The 19103-nt window shown below is 44.2% G+C and overlaps 1 protein-coding gene across 2 annotated transcripts in view; it reads left to right on the forward strand.

Moving 5' to 3' along the window:
• Positions 1-7720: 7720 nt before the first annotated feature.
• The window catches only part of RETREG1 (reticulophagy regulator 1), a 51754-nt gene continuing 40371 nt past the window's right edge, over positions 7721-19103 (forward strand). The window contains exons 1-2 of one of the 2 annotated variants that reach the window (XM_055555129.1): positions 7721-8226; positions 17242-17386. In XM_055555129.1, the coding sequence (XP_055411104.1) occupies positions 17304-17386 (83 nt within the window). In that variant the 5' untranslated portion in view covers positions 7721-8226; positions 17242-17303. The remainder of the gene's footprint in view (positions 8227-17241; positions 17387-19103) is intronic. The other variant, XM_055555130.1, reaches the window with a different exon arrangement.

The following is a 19103-nucleotide window of genomic DNA, read 5'->3' on the forward strand; positions in this document are numbered from 1 at the left end:
AAATATAATTAACCCCTTGCTGATAAACCTCTAAGTTGTTTTGGTGGGGAGGAGTTGCAATTATAAAGAATGCCTGTATTTATTTTATCTCTACATGTTTTTACTTTACATATGATGGATGAAATACATAAAGTATTTGCAAGTCATGTATGTATATCAAAATATATATGAAGATGAAGTCACCATGGATTTGGAGTGTGTGTCCTGCTAGGGGTGCTTGATCACAAACATTTGGTGGGCTCTAGCCAAAACAACAGATGATGCTGGACTGAATTAGGACAATAAGTACAGCGGGCACAGCCTCCAGGGTGGTTACAAATACAGCTAATGTGTTAGAGTAGATAGTACTTAGTGAGAAGTCTCCCCTGGCTGGTGATGGAGAGGGAAGAATGAATATAATCCCCATGTTTTTGTCTTATTTGACCATTTGGAACATTTCTTCACTTACTGATGTAACTAGTACTAACTAATAATATCACCCTAAAATAATATGGTATGTTCTATTCTAGGAGCTAGGTCTACCACGCTCTGTACTACTGTTGAGAAACAATAATGAACAAGAGGCTAGGATCCCAGGGTATCTCCTAGTTGGGAGGGAGGGATTCAGATAGCTGGCATGTCAACAAGTAGTGAAGATCCACGGAGATGTTGCTAAATTCTATGAAGAAAATGCATCATAAAAATAAGATGGAGAATGATATGGGAAATGATTTTTCTAAAGAAAGAAAGAAAAAGAAGAGGAGAAACAGGAAAGGATAAGGGAGAGCTGGTTGCTGAGAGACAGTGGGTCCTCTCTGGACTTGTTTTTAGAGACGTTTGTGGGAATTCCAGGTATTAAAAGACACACTGAGGCATTTTAAGAGTTTATTTGAACAAAAACATCTATTTGAACCTGGCAGCACCAAACCAGAAGTGGTTAGGATGCTCCATTGGCGGGAACTGGGGACAAATGAGTCTTTTATAGAGAAGACACAGAAGCAGAGAGAGGAAATCATCTGATTGGCTTTAGCCTAAGTAGTTGCTGACAAAGGTCTTTCTAGTCAAAGCTATGATTTTTCCAGTAGTCATGTGTGGATGTGAGAGTTGGACTACAAAGAAAGCTGAGCACCAAAGAATTGATGCTTTTGAACTGTGGTGTTGGAGAAGACTCTTAAGAGTCCCTTAGACTGCAAGGAGATCCAACCAGTCCATCCTAAAGGCAATCAGTCCTGAATATTCATTGGAAGGATGGATGCTGAAGCTGGAACTCCAATACTTTGGTCACCTGATGTGAGGAACTGGAAAAGACCCTGATACTGGGAAAGATTGAAGGCAGGAGGAGAAGGGGACAACAGAGGATGAGATGGTTGGGTGGTATCACCGACTCAATGGACATCAGTTTGAGCAAGCTTCAGGAGTTGGTTGGTGATGGACAGAGAAGCCTGGTGTGCTGGGGGTCGAAAGTCCATGGGGTCGAAAGGAGTCGGACACAACTGAGCGACTAAACTGAACTAAGAGCGACTAAACTGAACTAAGTGACTGCCCTTATTTGGGAAATCCTGGTTGGATGTATATGATTAGCTGTTCTTATGTTTCTTAACCTTGCAGCATCTGTAGGCTCAGGTTATGATTGTATTACGTAGGCTTCTAAGGCCTTAGAACCACCTGGATCTGATGGCGTCCTTATTTAATTAATTTAACACAGATTCTGATGCTTAGTAGGCAGTTTTGTGTGGGTACATTTCTAGTAACTGTCAGTAGGGAATAGCAGCTGATATGTAACATTTGCCAGTTTCCATGCCATGGCTAATGCAAGCTACCTCCTTCAGAGCACTGAATGTGGGGTGGTAAGAAATGGTAAGAGTTTTCATGAGCAGATAAGAGGCAGCTTTGGTGCATCACAGCTAGTGGGTGACAGGACTCAAAGCTTCCTCAGGTTATGATAGGGTTATGTCCCGCTAAGTTGAAAATGTTGTAAGTCAAAAATGCATTAATACACCTACCCTACTGAATATTGCAGTTTAGCCGAACTTATATGTGCTCAGAACACTTCCATGAGTCTACAATTGGGCTGCTGCTGCTAAGTCTCTTCAGTCGTGTCTGACTCTGTGCGACCCCATAGACGGAAGCCCACCAGGCTCCCCCGTCCCTGGGATTCTCTAGGCAAGAACACTGGAGTGGGCTGCCATTTCCTTCTCCAATGCATGAAAGGGAAAAGTGAAAGTGAAGTTGCTCAGTCGTGTCCGACTCTTAGCGACCCCATGGACTGCAGCCTACCAGGCTCCGCTATCCATGGGATTTTCCAGGCGAGAGTACTGGAGTGGGGTGCCATTGCCTTCTCCATACAATTGGGCAACATCATCTAAAAAATAAAAATAAAACAGTAGTCGCTCAGTCATGTCCAATTCTTGGCAATCCCCATGGACCGTGGCCTGCCAGGCTTCTCTGTCCCTGGAATTCTCCAGACAAGAATATTGAAGTGGGTTGCCATGTCCTCCTCCAGGGGATCTTCCCAATTCAGGAATTGAAGCCGGGTCTCTTGTATTGCAGGCAGATTCTTTACCATCTAAGCCACCAGGGAAGCCCAACGTCATCTAACACAAAGCCTATTTTATAATAAAGTGTTGACTGTCTCATGTAATGTATTGTCCCAGGTGGCACTAATGGTAAAGAACCTGGCTACCAATGCAGGAGACAGAAGAGACACAGGTTCAATCCCTGGGTCAGGAGGATCCCCTGGAGAAGGGCATGGCAATCACTCCAGTATTCTCGCCTGGAGAATCCCATGGACAGAGGAGCCTGGAGGGCTGCAGTCCATGGGGTTGCAAAGAGCTGGACACGACTAAAACAACTTAGCAGATCTCATGTAATGTATTGGACACTGCACTGAAAGTATAAAGCAGAATGGTTGTCTGGGTACAGAGTGGTGCTAAGCATATCAGTTATTGATCCTTGTGATCACTGGGATGACCAGGAGCCCAGGCTCACTGCCACTGTCCAGAAGCACAAGAGAGTATTGTACAACAGCACTGAGTACTATTAAAAAAAAAAAAAAACTTTTTTAATGCGTCTTGTTCTTAGCAGGTGACGAGGAGTCTCTTTGACCAAACTCTAATCAGGCTCCTCTAAGCTCTTTTTCACCCACTCCAGTGTTCTTGTCTGGAGAATCCCAGGGATGGGGGAGCCTGGTGGGCTGCCGTCTATGGGTCGCACAGAGTCGGACACGACTGAAGTGACTTAACAGCAGCAGCAGCAAGCTCTTTTTTTTTTTTCGCCTAGGCGAAGTCCGTGGGTATGACCTCAGGAACCCAATTTTAGCAGGAAACTTGTCAAGTCACTTTATCAAGAATCCTCCAGCCTTGGTATTTGATCACCTTTAATACCTAACCAAGGGCTTTCCTCGTAGCTCAGTCGATAAAGAATCTGCCTGCAATGCAGAAGACCCAGGTTCAATTCCTGGGTCAGGAAGATCCCCTGGAGAAGGGCATGGCAACCCCTCCAGTGTTCTTGCCTGGAGAATCCCATGGACAGAGGAGCCTGGCAGGTTACAGTCCATGGGGTCGCAAGAGTTGGACACGACTTAGCGACTAAACCACCTACCAATACCTAACCAAATCCCTCATGTCTCATTGCCTGGCCAGCCTTCAGTGAGAATTTTGTTAGGTCAGTTCAGCAAAGAGGCAACCTACCCCTCTTAGTAATTTTCTCTCTACCAGTGACAACCACCTCCTTCCACCACCACCACCACCATCTCTTAGCCATTCATCCTAATATTGCCCAGTAACTTCCAGGAGAGGGAGCTTCCCTCCTCTTGACTCTGAAAGTTCCAGAGTCTCAGTCCACACCGCTGTAGGAGTGATGGGGAAAACAAAGCTCTGAGACCAGTGATTATGTGGAGAGAAAAAGTGCATTAAGAAAAGTGGACAGGGACTTCCCTGGTGGTTCAGTGGTTAAGAATCTGCCTTGTAGTACAGGGACATCCATTTGATCCCTGGTTGGGTAACTAAGATCCGACATGCTGCAGAGCAACTAAGGCCAAGTGCAGAAGTTAGAGAAGCCCATACACCACAATGGGGACACAGTACAGCTGAAACTTTAAAAAAATTTTTTTTTAATTTTTTTAAAAAAGAAAAGTGGACATTTAGCTTTGAAATGGCATTTATTTTGTGATTAAACAGCAAGAGAAAATGGAAATGTTTGCTTAAAATATACTACTAAAATTAAACGCATACGAATTTTGAAAGAGTATGGGTATAAGAGAACTTGAACTGTACACGTGTCTGGCCGTCTGGGTGCCCTTTTGCCGGAATGAGAGGCTCTGCCATCTGTTCAGCCGGAGGAATGAGAAGAGCCCTCAGGACTGGAGGCTGTTGCTGGCTCTGACCCCAGCAGCTCACCTCACTGCTGGGCCCCAGTTCCAGAGACTGAAAGTCTTGGATGGCTTTTGTGGCCCTTTGGGGTCTTTCCCATGTCTGTATTCTGTGAGACCTTAAATTTGGGCGCCCAGTAGATTTTGAATTGGTGATGACGAGGGGACCCTGGGCATCCTAACTCCCTGCAGGACCACAGGTGTCTGTTGGGGCGAGGAAGCCATGCCGTGTGTCCTGTACCCTGGAGTTTGTTATCTGTGCCATTACTTTCTCCCTCCTCACCCCTGTGAATTTCAGAAATTAACACAAATATGCTGAAAGGGGAATTTACAGTTGGAGCAAGAAATTCAAAAATCCACAAAGGAGTGCTTAAAGGAGGTATTGTTAAAGGAAATTAAAGAAGATCTTTTATGGTAGTGATGAGTGATTCACCTCTCACACAGACCAGTTAATTGTCCTTTAAAACTGAGAGATGGTTTCAGAGATCTAGTGGTCAGTTCTGTAGTCATCCACAGCTGAGTTCAGCAACAGCTATACATAGATATTCAAGAAATTAGTACAAGAGGAACTTATAAGAATAAAGAAAAGGTAAAAATTAATGAGAGAGAATTGTGAGAACTGAGAATTAGAACATAGAATTAGCATTGTGGTTGATCAAGGGAAATAGTCGCATGGATAATAGTCTCATGAATTTTTCACTTCATTTAGACCTGGAATTTCTAACACAGCACATTGCTCCAATCCTGGGAGGCTCGGGCATACCCTGATCTTCAGAACTCTGCTTATGATTATTTTGTTCCAAGGTCAACAGTATTTGAGTTATGTATTTGAGTAACTGCAGCAACTTACTCTTCGTCTTTGAAGTCTAAAACTTTAGGTCTTGTGTGGAATACTAAAGGATTGTCTTGAGTTGCAACATGCCTGTATCACAAAATAGCTAATACTCCTCAAAGAAAGTAGACAATATTTGCTTCCACTGTTCATTATACTCTAGAAATCACTTCAGAGACTTGTGAATGTTAAGTGTACATTGAATATAGAGATATTGCTGGGATTAGCTATGACTAATCCTGTGACAATGGAACACATATTTTGAAGAGTGTACCGTTTTACATATATACAGTGGAATATTACTCAGCTATTTAAAAACTTCATTTGAATCAGTTCTAATGAGGTGGATGAAACTGGAGCCTATTATATAGAATGAAGTAAATCAGAAAAGAAGAGCACCAATACAGTATATTAATGCATATATATGGAATTTAGAAAGACAGTAATGACGACCCTGTATGTGAGACAGCAAAAGAGACACAGATCTAAAGAACAGACTTTTGGACTCTGTGGGAGAACGCGAGGGTGGGGTGATTTGAGAGAATAGCAATGAAACATGTATATTACCATATGTGAAATAGATCACCTGTCCAAGTTCGATGCATGAAACAGGGCGCTCAAAGCCGGTGCACTGGGACAACCCAGAGGGATGGGATGGGGAGGGAGGTGGGAAAGGGGTTCGGGATGGGGGACACACGTACACGTGTGGCTAACTCATGTCAATGTATGGCAGAGACCACCACAATATTGTGGGGTAATTAGTCTCCAATTAGAATAAATTAATTAATTTTAAAAATAAATAAATACTAAAAAAAAGTACCATTTTGTTTTTTTATTTTTAAAATTAATTTTTATCGGAATATAGTTGGTTTACAATGTTATGTTAGTTTCATGTGTACAGCAAAGTGAATCAGTTATACATGTATCCACTCTTTTTTAGATTATTTTCCTATATAGGTCATTACAAAGTATTGAGTCGAGTTCCCTGTGCTATGCAGTGGGTTTTATTAGTTATCTATTTTACATATAGTAGTGTGTGTATTGGGCTTCCCAGGTGGTGCTCTGGTAAAAAACCTGCCTGCCAATGCCGAAGATGAAAGAGACGTGGGTTTGATTCCTGGGTTGGGAAGATCCCCTGGAGGAGGGCACAGCAACCCGCTTCAGTATTCTTGCCTGGAGAATCCTATGGACAGAGGAGCCTGGCGGGCTACAGTCCATAGTCTCACAGAGTCAGACACACCTGGAGTGACTGAGCACGCAGGCACGCGTGCACACAGTGTGTGTGTGTCAGTCCTGATCGCCCCAGTTTATCCCTTCCCCCTTCCCCTTTGGTAACTATAGCTTGTTTTCTACATCTGTGACTATTTCTGTTTTGTGAATAAGTTCATTCATACAATTTTTTTAGATTTCGTATATAAGTGAGATCATATAATACTTGTCTTTCTCTGATGTACTTCGCTCACTGTGACAATCTTTAGGTCCATCCATCTTGCTGCAAATGGCATTATTTCATTATTTGGTATGGCTGAGTAATACTCCATTGTCTGTATGTACCACATCTACTTTACTCATTCATCTGTAGATGACATTGAGGTCATGTCCTAAATGTGGTTGTTTACATGATTATTGTAAATAGGGCTGCAGTGAACACGGGTGCATTCATCTAAGGAAAATATATTGTTTCTTAATAATTAGATCTTACTTATGGCCTTACTTTGCCAACCAGGAAAAGAAATGGGTTCAAGTTTCTGTGCAAAGCTTTCAGGTTACATTTCTAAAGGGATCTCAGTGTTTTGCCCAGCTCTTTTGAAAGCAGGATTAAGTAATTTTTGTCCTACTCTTAAAAGTTGTAGTGAATGAGGGTACCTGGTGATTGATGACCTGTGTATGATAATGGGGGCTTCCCAGGTGGCGCTGGTAGTAAAGAATCTGCCTGCCAATGCAGGAGATGTAAGAGACATGGGTTCCTTTCCTGGGTCACGAAGATCCCCTGGAGGAGGGCACAGCAACCCACTCCAGTATTTTTGCCTGGAGAATCCCATGGACAGAGCAGCCTGGCAGGCTACAGTCCATGAGGTAGGTCACAAAGAGTCAGACATGACTGAAGCAACTTGGCATGCTCACATTCACGTGATGAGGGGCCAAGCTATCAAAACATCTCAGGCCAACAGCTCAGCCACATCCCAGTGTCAGCGTGCTCCCCGATGACAGAGGGAGGTCCCTCAGAAGAAACCTTGTTGCCCAAAGGAACTCACAGGCTCTTGTTTGCTTACTTCTGAGTTGAGAAATCTAGATGACTCAAAGGAAGATTTTCTTGCAAAACAATAGTGCTCCAAACACAACTGTTTATCAGTATCTCCCCCTCACCCACACCCCCAACCCTTTTGTGTGTGTGTGTGAGAAGTGATCTTTTTGCTGAGTGGCTAAGTGTTTCCAGAACAAACAAGCCTCTGGGCTCTTGCAGTCCTGCCCATCTGCTCTCCGCCCTCCAGCCCCTCCTGTGAGTTGGAGATCTGATAGCCCAGGCTGAAGTTTGAAGCTCCCGGTGGCCACGCCGCCCTTCGGAGGGGTGCCTTGTCAATGCCAGGAAAAAAAAACAGGAAAGAGAAAGGGTAGGCTGGCTTCGGTGAAGTCATCCCTGTAAAGGTTAATAGCTGGGCAGTGACACCTCCTCACAGGACTGGAGCGAAAATGCCGGGCAGCCAGGCAGCGCTTTGCTCCCAGCTGCCTGTCACGGTCCCGGGAGTAAGAGGTGACCTGTTTATATTTAGAAGGGGACAGTCCTAATAACCCGGCTCCCAGCTTCATTCAAGGCAGGCCGGCGCTTCGGAAGTTTGTAAACACCTACTTTCTGAGTAGGGGAGGAGTGCTTTTCTCCAAAAAGGAAAGAACTTCACTACTGGGGTTTTTTTTCCCCTCCTGATAATCATCATCAGTGCGGAGAAGAAACTGCTATAGCACAGAAGGGCTGCAGCTTTCTCCACTTGGTTATTATTTTTTAAAGGGCAGAAATGCCTGAAGGTGAAGACTTTGGACCAGGCAAAAGGTAATAATGATCTGTATTTATTTTTTCCTTGAGTCTATTTCCTTTGCCAGTTATCTTTTTTTAAAAAATTATGACTAATTTAAAAGGTAGTTGAAATTAAAATTTAAAAAGGAGTGCAAACCCTTTAATTCCAGGAAAGGGAATTTTCTTTAGCACGAAGAGAGAAACCTAAAATTAACAGACTATACCCTTAGAAACATATGCCAATAAGCGCTTTTCTTGAACGAGGAAGGGACAGCCTGAAATTATCAAAAAGTGCTTCGACCTACACCTTGTAAAGTCTACTTGGAGTTTTTTGATGTTTCATTTTTAACTTTAGGTGGTAGTTGTTAGAAAGTTAAGCTGGTGAACATTTTAGTTGTTAGAAATTTAAGCTAGTGAACATTTTGCAAAAATGCTTGGATTTTAAAGACTTGTTGAACATTTCTAAAAGTTAACTATTAGACCAATATACCCATTTTTATATTAAACACTTTTTTTTAAAAAACTTCAGTTCTTGTCTTTGAAAATATGATCACTGGGGCCCCCATATGCAGTACATTAACCAAATATTTTATTAATACCTGGCTCTAAGAAGGGGTATGGAGATGGGAAAGGAAGCAGGCAGTTATTTCTATTAATATGAACATAACTTGTGTCCATACTGAAAGTTTCCATTTCTAGCCCCACTGCACTGTTAACAAAATCTGTGTGAATTGGTGTCGTTGGAATTCTGATTCGGGTCATTGAAATTCGTATGTGAAAAAGTAGAAAGAAACTTGTTTTAAAAAAGGACAAAACTAATACAGTTATGTAAAGTTTAAAAATAAAATAAAATTAAAAAAAAAAAAAAAAAAGGACAAGAGATTATTGCCAATCGTCAAAGAAAGTAGAAACTGGTGAATCTCTAGGAATAAGAGTAACACTATTTTTTTTATCATTGTATGAGCATCCCTTTTCAGCCATAGTTGTATGATTGTGTGTGTGTGTACTATAATATAGCTATAATCATGTCCTTAAAAGCTACTTTTGGAGAAGGCAATGGCACCCCACTCCAGTACTCTTGCCTGGAAAATCCCATGGACAGAGGAGCCTGGTAGACTGCAGTCCATGGGGTCGCTAAGAGTCGGACACGACTGAGCGACTTCACTTTCACTTTTCACTTCATGCATTGGAGAAGGAAATGGCAACCCACTCCAGTGTTCTTGCCTGGAGAATCCCAGGGACGAGGGAGCCTGGAGGGCTACCGTCTATGGGGTCACACAGAGTCGGACATGACTGAAGTGACTTAGCATAGCATAGCAAAAGCTACTTTTGTCTTTAGTTTTCTAGTTTTCATTTTCTTCCAGATTCCTTCCCAGTCCCTAAGAGGGGACATGAAATTCACATTTAATTGCCTATTAAAAGAGATTTCTATATAAAATGAGACATCAAATCAAGTGCTTGAAGATGACAATTATACACGTGCCTAGATTTAGGACACAGACTAATTGATTAAATAGTTAAGAAAATATTTCCAGAGACATTTAAATGTCAGTTTTGGTTTGAGATGATGGGTGATCTACCAGGATTGTATGTGTCCCCCTTATGACATTTTAATATTTCTGAATGCAGGACTTTCCCTTTTTTACTTTACATCATGGCATTCCTAACGACTCTGCATAAATTTTTGCATAGAACAGGCATTTTTAATGAATACTTGTGAATGGAATGTATTTATAAACCATTTGAACACTTGCAAGAAGTATCTAGGGGGCCTGATCATTTCAGAGACTGAAGGGAGAGGCTTGGCAGAAATGTAATAAAGGTTGCCTTAATGAAATGTAACATTCCCACAATTAAATTAAATCATAATTAATTGTGGCTAATTATAAATACTTTGAACTAGCAGTTTATGATATAAACTAAACAAACTTAAGTTTTTTTCTGAGAATGTTTTACTGGTTACAGGGTAAACAGGCAAGAAGGGGAACCCTGAATACACAGTGCCACAGTGCATGTATATCTATTAATAATAATTATTCCCAAAGACCAATAACTTGTGGAAAGTGGAAAACACCCTCACACTGCTCTGAAGTCGTGTACCCCTGCCTCTCCTTGTTTATTCTGCTGACATACTCTCAGCAGTTGGTGGTTTCTATAGAATATACTTTGCTTTGCCTCATATGGTTTGTTTCCACTGTATCTGTGCAAGAGAGTTAGAAAGGGCACCCCAGACAGAGGGGATGTTTAGAGCCAGGCAAGAAGTAAAATATTACATGAGAGGGAATTTTACTCTTGCTAAATTTGAGATGGAATGTCATTGGACATGCCCTTTGGTGTCACTCCTGAAAGAGAAATAACTATTGTAAGTCTCGAATCTGCTGATAAAATGAGCTGTTGGAGCTTGATTGTGGCAGGTTCTGGGTGAGTCCCACATTTAGGGCTCCTTTGTGTTACTTTAGTCCCATTTTGGTATTTGCTGAATGGCTCTGTAGATGGCAGTGAGGCAACCCTGAATTCCATCAGTGGAAAGCAAGCGAGGGGAGACTTCGTGAGGGTATCCGGATGCACGCTTAGGGCACCGCACAGGTGGACTGCTGTGCGGCTGTGGTCCAGCGGGCCCGATGCGCCATCGAACATTCACCAGTGGATTTCACGTGATCACAGCCACCAGTGGGCTGGGGAGGCAGGGGAGAGACCCTCCTCCTGGCCATTTATCTCGCTGCATCGCCAGTCATAAGCCCTCTTGGTAAAAACCTCCAAAGACTCCACGCCAGTTTCAAGGTCAGGAGATGAGGGGAGAGGGTGTGAGAGAAGGCCATTCCGATGCTGGGTGGGGAAGGCAGAAAGCCAGGCGTCAGTGCCAAAGGAGAAGGAAGGGAGGGCCACAGCTGGGGAGGCACACTGGATCAAGAAACGCCAGGAGAGTCCTCCTTGCGCCAGGAGCTGGGCACTGCGTGGTCCCTTATCCCACCTCTCACCTCATTTGGGGGCCCCACCTGGAGGTAGCAGGCGGGCCCTGGGGTATCTTCAATAGCCCAGTGAGGTGTGTGTGTGGGGGGATGTGTGTGGGGGGGGATGTGTGTGGACGGGAGAACTGGTTTTCTGTTTTTCTGTTCCAACTGCCTTGAAGGGTGTGGACCCCAGGCCACCCAGACTGAGTTCCGAGTGTGTTTTATCACAGAAGCCCTTCCACAAGAGATCATTCTGTCCACATGTCCCCTGGTTCACTTGGGGCGTGTTTAATCAAGCTGCATCTAAGCTGGTGGCCGTGCCAGGTATGATGGTTTGAGCCTCTGCTTTCATGGAGCACACAGTCTGAATGGGGGTGAGACTTCACATGTTAAAAAAAATCAGTAAAAAGAAATACTTCTGATAATAAGGGTTAGAATAAAATATAAGAATGGTCCTGTGGGAGATGACCTGGTGGGTGTGTAGGGTGAGAGAGTCTTTAAGCACGCCTGTCTGACAAAGTGCCCTTTTGGGGCTGAGATGTGAAGGGGTGGTCACGTTGGGGTGTCAGGTCCCCAGGAAGGAGACCCAGCTCGGGTCAAGATCCTGAGTGTGTGTGTGCTCAGTTGCTAAGTCATGGCTGACTCTTTGCAACCTGACAGACTGCAGCAGGCCAGGCTCCTCTGTCCCTGGGATTTCCCAGGCAAGAAAACTGGAGTGGGTTGCCATTTCCTCATCCAGAGGACCTTCCTGACCCAGGGACTGAACCTGCATCTCCTGCATTGGCAGGTGAATTCTTTACCACTGAGCCACCTGGGAAGCCCAACACCCGTTAGAAGCAGACAGACAGGAAAAGAGAGCAGTGACTAGGAGAGAGGGTTGGCCAAGTCCGCAGCACCTCCAAGGCCTCGGCAGGGGCTTGGATGGTCCTCAAGGGCATGAGAAGGTAGGGAAGGGTCTGAGGCAAGGGGCCGGGGGGCCTCCTAAATACTCTAGAGATGTCATGAGGTGATACGTGCTTTCATGAATTGATCTCAGGACCTTAACACGATTTCTAATTTCTCATAGAAATGTGGATTCTGAAGGTAAAAATGCTCATTTTAAGAACAAATCTGAGTTTATAAGTTGGAATGAGAAAAGCCTCACAAAGAAGTCTGACCAGTACCCCCTGCCCACCACAACATACACACAGCTCAAGCTTTGTGTTGAGATGGGTTCCCTGAGCAGGTATATTTCAGCGTTCGCAAGCCTGCCAAAGTCCTTGTGCTGCCTGCCATTTGGTTTTGAAATGAGTACAGAGAAGTGAAGTTAAAAAATAAAGGTCACACAGCCATTAAGTGAAGGAGTTGCTGTGTGAAGGCAGGCAGCTGCCTCCTGAGTCTGTCCAGACACATGCATAGTTATATGGTGGTGACCCACAGCATGGGCTGGACACTTAGAAAGGCCAGTGTGGTCAGCACACTCGGAGAAAGGAGAAGGGTGGCTGGAGGTGGGACGGGGAGGTGTATAGGATCCCCTCACTGGGCCTTGTAGTCAGTGGTGTGTTGGTAAACGTTCAACAACCTGCTCTCTGTTCTTTAGCATTTGTTGATTCCCGTGGTGTAAATATAACCACTGTGTTCAATTTCAAACCTCCCTCATGCGGTCAGTGAAAGTGGGGTTCAAAGGAGATTGGAAAAACTGGTTCTTGCAAACCTGCAAGGGTCAGCTGCAATGTACAAGTGGTGCGCGTGAAGTGAGTGAAAGTCGCTCAGTCGTGTCCGACTCCTTGCGATCCCTTGGACTACACAGTCCATGGACTTCTCCAGGCCTTTCCCTTCTCCAGGGGATCTTCCCAACCCAGGGATCGAACCCGGTCTCCTGCATTGCAGGCAGATTCTTTACCAGCTGAACCACCAGGGGAGCCCAGAAATACTGGAGTGGGTAGCCTATTCCTTCTCCAGGGGATCTTCCCAACCCAGGAATGGAACCAGGGTCTCCTGCATTGCAGGCAGATTCTTTACTAACTGAGCTGTGAGGGAAGCCCAAGTCAGCCTTCTCTAGTAGTCAGTGGTGCAAAAGTCATTCTTTAATTCTATTAAAAACTGCTCCATCTTCATTTATATATCCTCAAGGTATACTAGACATTCAGGAAAGCTTTGTCAAATGAATGAATGGTTTATTTTCCTTCTACCCTTTGATGTGGTCGTGGAAAATTACTCTCAGGCATAGACAATGTTTACCATTTTCGAAATCCTGCTTTGACCCAGCTGGGCTAATATTTAAAATTGATTAAGAGCTTGGAGAACAATGTGATCTGTCCTTGTTGCAAGAGAGTGTTTAATGGCGATATCTTTACTCACCAGTTAACAAAACCGTTAACTTCCCAAACCCCCAGGGCTCCCCAGTAAGCTTCTGGTAGTCAAGCCCTGTTGAAACTCATTTCTTTTTTATCAACACAAGGTAACTCATTCTCTGCAATCCTTAAAATGTGATGAAGGTGGCTTTGGTTTCCATTGCCGGAGGAGGGCTGCAGCTGTTGTATGGCAGACCACTGAGAGGCCTGTCCCCAGGCTGCTGCGAGAAGCTGTCCCCAACAGAGGGACTGTCCCCTCGTTCAGGCCACCCTTACTCCCAGCTTTTTGTCTCTTCATGGGCAAATCTGTGTCTGGAGCCATTCGGTGTCTCCTCACTGTAGAAATTGGATTCCCATAGAAGGCATGGGAGGGCACAGGCGCACCTGAGGACCAAAACTCATACACAAGGTTTTCCCACTAAAGATGTTATGACTATTCATTTGGGGAAACCAAAATCGTATTAGAGAAAAACGAATATAAAAAAGAATGTAAGAAAAGATCCATCATAATCTTACTACCCTAAAAAAAAAAAAAGAGGATTGTTATATGATATTCTGTCTTTTCTAGTACTTCCTTGGACAGGTTTTCTTGGCAAAGTTACAATCATGTACTTTACACACAGTTTTGTATGTTGCTTCTTCCTCTTCTAAGCACCTCTCAATGGCATTAAAGATTTGGGGAACATTTTTTAATGCCTCAAAATACTCTCACCTTTGAATTGCTCCCATTGATTAATATTACTCTGTTGTTCAAGATTATTTTATCATATATAAATGGGAGTAAGGTATACCACTTTAATTTTTCTCAGGGGAATGCTTAGATCCAGGGCTAAGAAGTCTGAGCTGCCCATTTCCTAAGGCCTGCTTCCAGAAACTGTCCAAGTATCATTCCCACTGTGTCCTGCTGGTCAAGCAGTCAATCCCAGTTTGAAGGGAGAGGACATGAACCCCATTTTTCCTTGGGAAGAATGTCAGTGAATTTGGGGGGTTTATTTTAAAACTTGTAGACTGGGAAAACTTGTTTACTTACTACTGATTTTTATAAAATGTTATCAGTTGTCATTTGAAAGGATATCAATGGTAAAAATTACAGTCTGGCTCCCTCTTCAGCTTTTAAAAAAAATTGCAGGCTAGTGACATCTAAGGAATGCTCCAGTGGTCTGGTCTCTTGGTGACTTTTTTATATAGAATAACTTCTTAGTTTGTTCATGCTCACATTTTTACACATAAACACTTAACTATTTTAACTCTTCTGTAGAATGCATACATGGTCTGTGCAATGATGCAAAGCTGTTTCCAGTTCTGGCTGCAAATCCCAACTTCACCAATGACTAGCTGAGTGGCATCTTTGAATTTCATTTTGTTATCAATAAAATGGGGATAATAATACTTCCTTTATCAGTTTGTCTTATAGATGAAATATGGTAATCCACATTAAATATTTAGCTTTATAAGTGGCTTATCATAAGCCCTCAAGAAATAGTTAATGATAATAATACTTGCATAAGTTATATACTTCCTTAGGCAATATAGAATAGGTCACCTTTAAGTGAAAACACCTCAACCATCTGTAGTTTCATCCTCGTGAATATTCTGATTGCTGGTCATGATCCGTGCAGAGGCTGTTCAGTGTGTGTAACCCATCCACTGTAGATGGTGGACTCAGCCTTGGGTGTGCACAGAATTGGCCCATTCTTGTATTGTTTGGTCGAGATAGTCGGTTTGGGTAGGGCCACAACGGGATGTGTGTTCAGTTCACATTGTTTTGATTCTTCCTGGGATTGATGTAACCCAGGTGAGCAAGTGTGTCATGCCAGTGACCTGTGTTGAGTCAAAGTACTTACTCTTTCTTGAGGGAACAAGGATGTCTGCGCAGTGCATCCAACAGAGAACTGAGTGCCCACAGGCGGGAGTTCAGCGCACGTGTTGCCCCTTGTCTGCGTGTGTGTATGGTAGTCGCTCAGTTGTGTCTGACTCTTTGCTATCCTGGATGGCAGCCCACCAGATTCCTCCGTTCATGGGATACCTAGGCAAGAATACTGGAGTGGGTTGCCATGCCCTCCTCCAGGGCATCTTCCTGACCCAGGAATCAAACCCAGGCCTCCTGCCCTGCAGATTTCTTTGCGGCCTGAGCCACCAGACAAGCCCACTTGTCTAAGTGTTTTGCTTTAATCTTATGGGCACCATGATTCTTCTAAACAATTGTATTTCCATCTCTGATTTAGCCATTTGGGGGTAAATCACAGCTCACTTCTAGATGGTATGTGGGACCCTCCAGATGTCCTTCTGTATGTTCTTCTTCCCCTGGGCTCTTCTAATTTCCTCTCCCATCAGGCGTTTTAGTCTTGTTCCTTTGTAGGGCCACAGGCCCCATGGCTGCAGGGGTTGTATTCAAGGCATCCAGCTGAGGGAGTCAGTGGAGGTGGGGGCCACTGCCATCCATCCTGGGCTCCATCCCCAAGCCCTGTGCCCTGGAGTGACGCTTCATCTCCTGGAAAAGATGCACTGTTTTGTACAAATACAGCCTGTGGACTAACAGGCTCTGCTCCTGAGCTGTTTATTTATCCCTCATTCACTATGTATTTTTATAAGCGACCTCAAATCCTTTGTGGACCAGAGTGAGACAAAGTAATTACCAAGGGAACAGCCTCTGCCACACACGAAGATGCTGTGAAGGGTTGAGGGCAGGAGGAGAAGGGGACGACAGAGGATGAGATGGTTGGATGGCATCACCGACTCAGTGAACATGAGTTTGAGCAAACTCCAGGAGATAGCAAAGGACAGGGAAGCCTGGCATGCTGCAGTTCATGGAGTCGCAAAGAGTCGGACACAGCAACAACAACAGCAACATGTATAAAGAAACAGAAAATGGAGTGTGCCACTCACCTAGTTTTAAACTTTAGACAAGGGGACAAAAAAGATTCAGTACTGGAGAAGGTCAGTTATAGGTTGAAGTTAAGGGGAAAGAAATTCAGTGCCTCAATTTTGTGTTTGAGAAAATAGGGCATCCACTTACAGTCTTTTAAAGGAAGGTTGCTTTGAAAATCAGAAGTTTTCTTCAGTTATTACATTGCTCTTTCAAATAAAATCAAGGAGTTTCAGTTGGTTTCTGGGGCTGGTTGGCCACATCACAGCCTAGTAAGAGTGTATAATAAGGACCAGCCCAAAGTCAGAGGAAGGACCTTCAAGCAGAAGTGAGTTAAAACTCTGTTGATGTTTCTCCAGCTGTTCTTGTGAAACTACCATGAACTCTGAATAGGAAAATAAAAGTGACCTCCTGAGGGAGTCCTGGCTTCCGGTTCTTCAGCCAAAGTGACCTCATCTCATCCCATGTTTTGTGAGTGAGATGATCAGTTAGGACGATTCTAGCTGAGCCGTTCCTCCCTGTATTTTTTTTTCTCTAATTTCTCTCTCATCCTCTCCTGCATCCGTTCTGTCTCTAATCTCTTTTCCCTGGTGCCTTCAACACAGGAACTACCTTCTCACTCATGGTACTCACCCACCTCTTCGTCCCAAACTGCCAAAAGCCTGGATGTAGCAACGCATGGCAGTACATCTAGGTCACACACTGTCCTGTTGCAGACGTTGGGAAACAGTGGGGTGGGGAGTGTCCTGGCTGCTCCCGGAAGGCACGCAGAAGCTCAGTGCTCAGGAGGACACATGTGGGACCCTTAGAAGGAGGCTCCCATGAGCCCTCCGGGCAGAACACACTCCCCTACCCGCTGCCCCCCACCACACACACACACACCACAACCTCATTTCTGCAGGGTTGCCCTGCCCTGGGCGTGACTGTCACCCACTGGCACAGTGCCACAGAGGACTATTAAAGATGCTACTCTGTGGATTCAGCAGCGTCTCGAGAGGGGTCACCAGCCCACATGGTCTTCCTTGGAAGGGGAGATACGGAACGAGGTAAGAGAAGGGCTGAGGCCCCCACCTGCCTGCTCTTCTCCGTAACGCTGATTTATGATGGGTTGGTGTGTTTCCAGGGTGGAGACTGGCTCCCCAGAGCTGGGCAGACACCCACTTGTGGTGGTGCATCAGAGGCGTCAGCTTGTAATTACCAGCGAGATGCAGCCTCTTTGCTTGCTGTAAACTGAAGGAGCAGCCATGCACCAGTATTATCCCGTGACTCAGGAAGGAACATCTCCTGGTTGGTGTTTTAGTTGAACACTAAGCAAGTGTTTTATTTTTTAGAGGAAAACAAGCCCATCTGTCAGAGCGTTTTCACATTATGCCTGTAGAAACATGCCTATAGACTCTGTCTTCAGAGAAGAGGTTGTGATTGTTGTTGTTAGTTGCTCAGTCATACCCAGCTCTTTGCAACCACATGGACCGTAACCCGCCAGGCTCCTCAGTCCATGGGATTTCCCAGGCAAGAATACTGGAGTGGGTTGCTATTTTCTTCTCCTGGGGATCTTCCCAACCCAGGGATTGAACCCGTGTTTCCAGCATTGGCAGGCAGATTCTTTACCGCTGATTCACCAGGGAAGCCCAGAGAAGATGAGGGGATTACAGATGTGTTTCTATATTTTGGGGAATTATTAACATCTACTACTGGGAGTATTCTATGTGGAACTCATTATGTGGCATGAATGTGTTGGTCATTCAGTTGCATCCTACTCTTTGTGACCTCATGGACTATAACCCTGCAGGCTCCTCTGTCCATGGTATTCTCCAGGCAACAGTATTGGAGTGGGTTGCCATTCCCTTCTCCAGGGGATCTTACTGACCCAGAAGTTGAACCCAGGCTCCTGCATTGTAGTTCCTGCCATATGAGCTACCAGGGAAGCCCATTATATGGCATATGTATGTTTAAACGTGGCTCTCTTCTTTAATAAATTAACTCAGTGTTTCTCGAGTAACTTGTTACATAAGTAGTAGATAATTTTCCTTCCAAAGTGATTAAAGTGAATATGAATTCTAAATAGTCATAGTTTCCCCACTTTGTAATATGAAAACTTCCCTTTAGAAGTGTGTTTTTTGTATGAAGGAAGACTTGAGACGTAGGAATACACACATCAATAGATTATAAACCTAGACTTAATTGACTTGCTTGCTGAAACAAGAAGAGATTTGCTCAGTAAACTAAGATACGACAGACATTGGCAGCGACAATAAAGGAAGAAACAGATAATCCCTTTTTTGGGCACTGCAGAGGGGAAAATAGGAGGCGGCTTGTTCCATAAGTGTTGAAGGTTTGGTGGCAAATGACTTCATTCTCTGATGCCAACTCCTATAAACTGGAAATGGTGCCTGGAGCTCTGGCAGGATTGTGAGGCCTCATTGGGAAGATTCTAGAAAGAGTATGATGACAAATTAGCATGGTCTGCTGTACTTGGGGAGGGTAGAGTGGTTACGTGTATGAAGCCCACTGCACAAGGGTGAGGAGTTGGGGTTGGAGTTGGAGGGGCTGGGGTCTAATCTTTGTTTATTTAGATAAACTTTGAAAGACCCTAAAGTTTTCAGTGATACTTATGGCACCTTGACTTTTCCTGTCCATTAGATACCAGTGTTCTGAAGCTTAGCAGCTTAACCCAGGGAGAAGTCTGAAGGTTAGATGCCTTTTGCTAAGACCTGGATAAACTTCTGGGGCAAGGACTATTTTAGGATCAGAGGAAATTTTTCT

Source organism: Bubalus kerabau, chromosome 18 (assembly GCF_029407905.1).
Source record: "Bubalus kerabau isolate K-KA32 ecotype Philippines breed swamp buffalo chromosome 18, PCC_UOA_SB_1v2, whole genome shotgun sequence".
Taxonomy (NCBI): domain Eukaryota; kingdom Metazoa; phylum Chordata; class Mammalia; order Artiodactyla; family Bovidae; genus Bubalus; species Bubalus kerabau.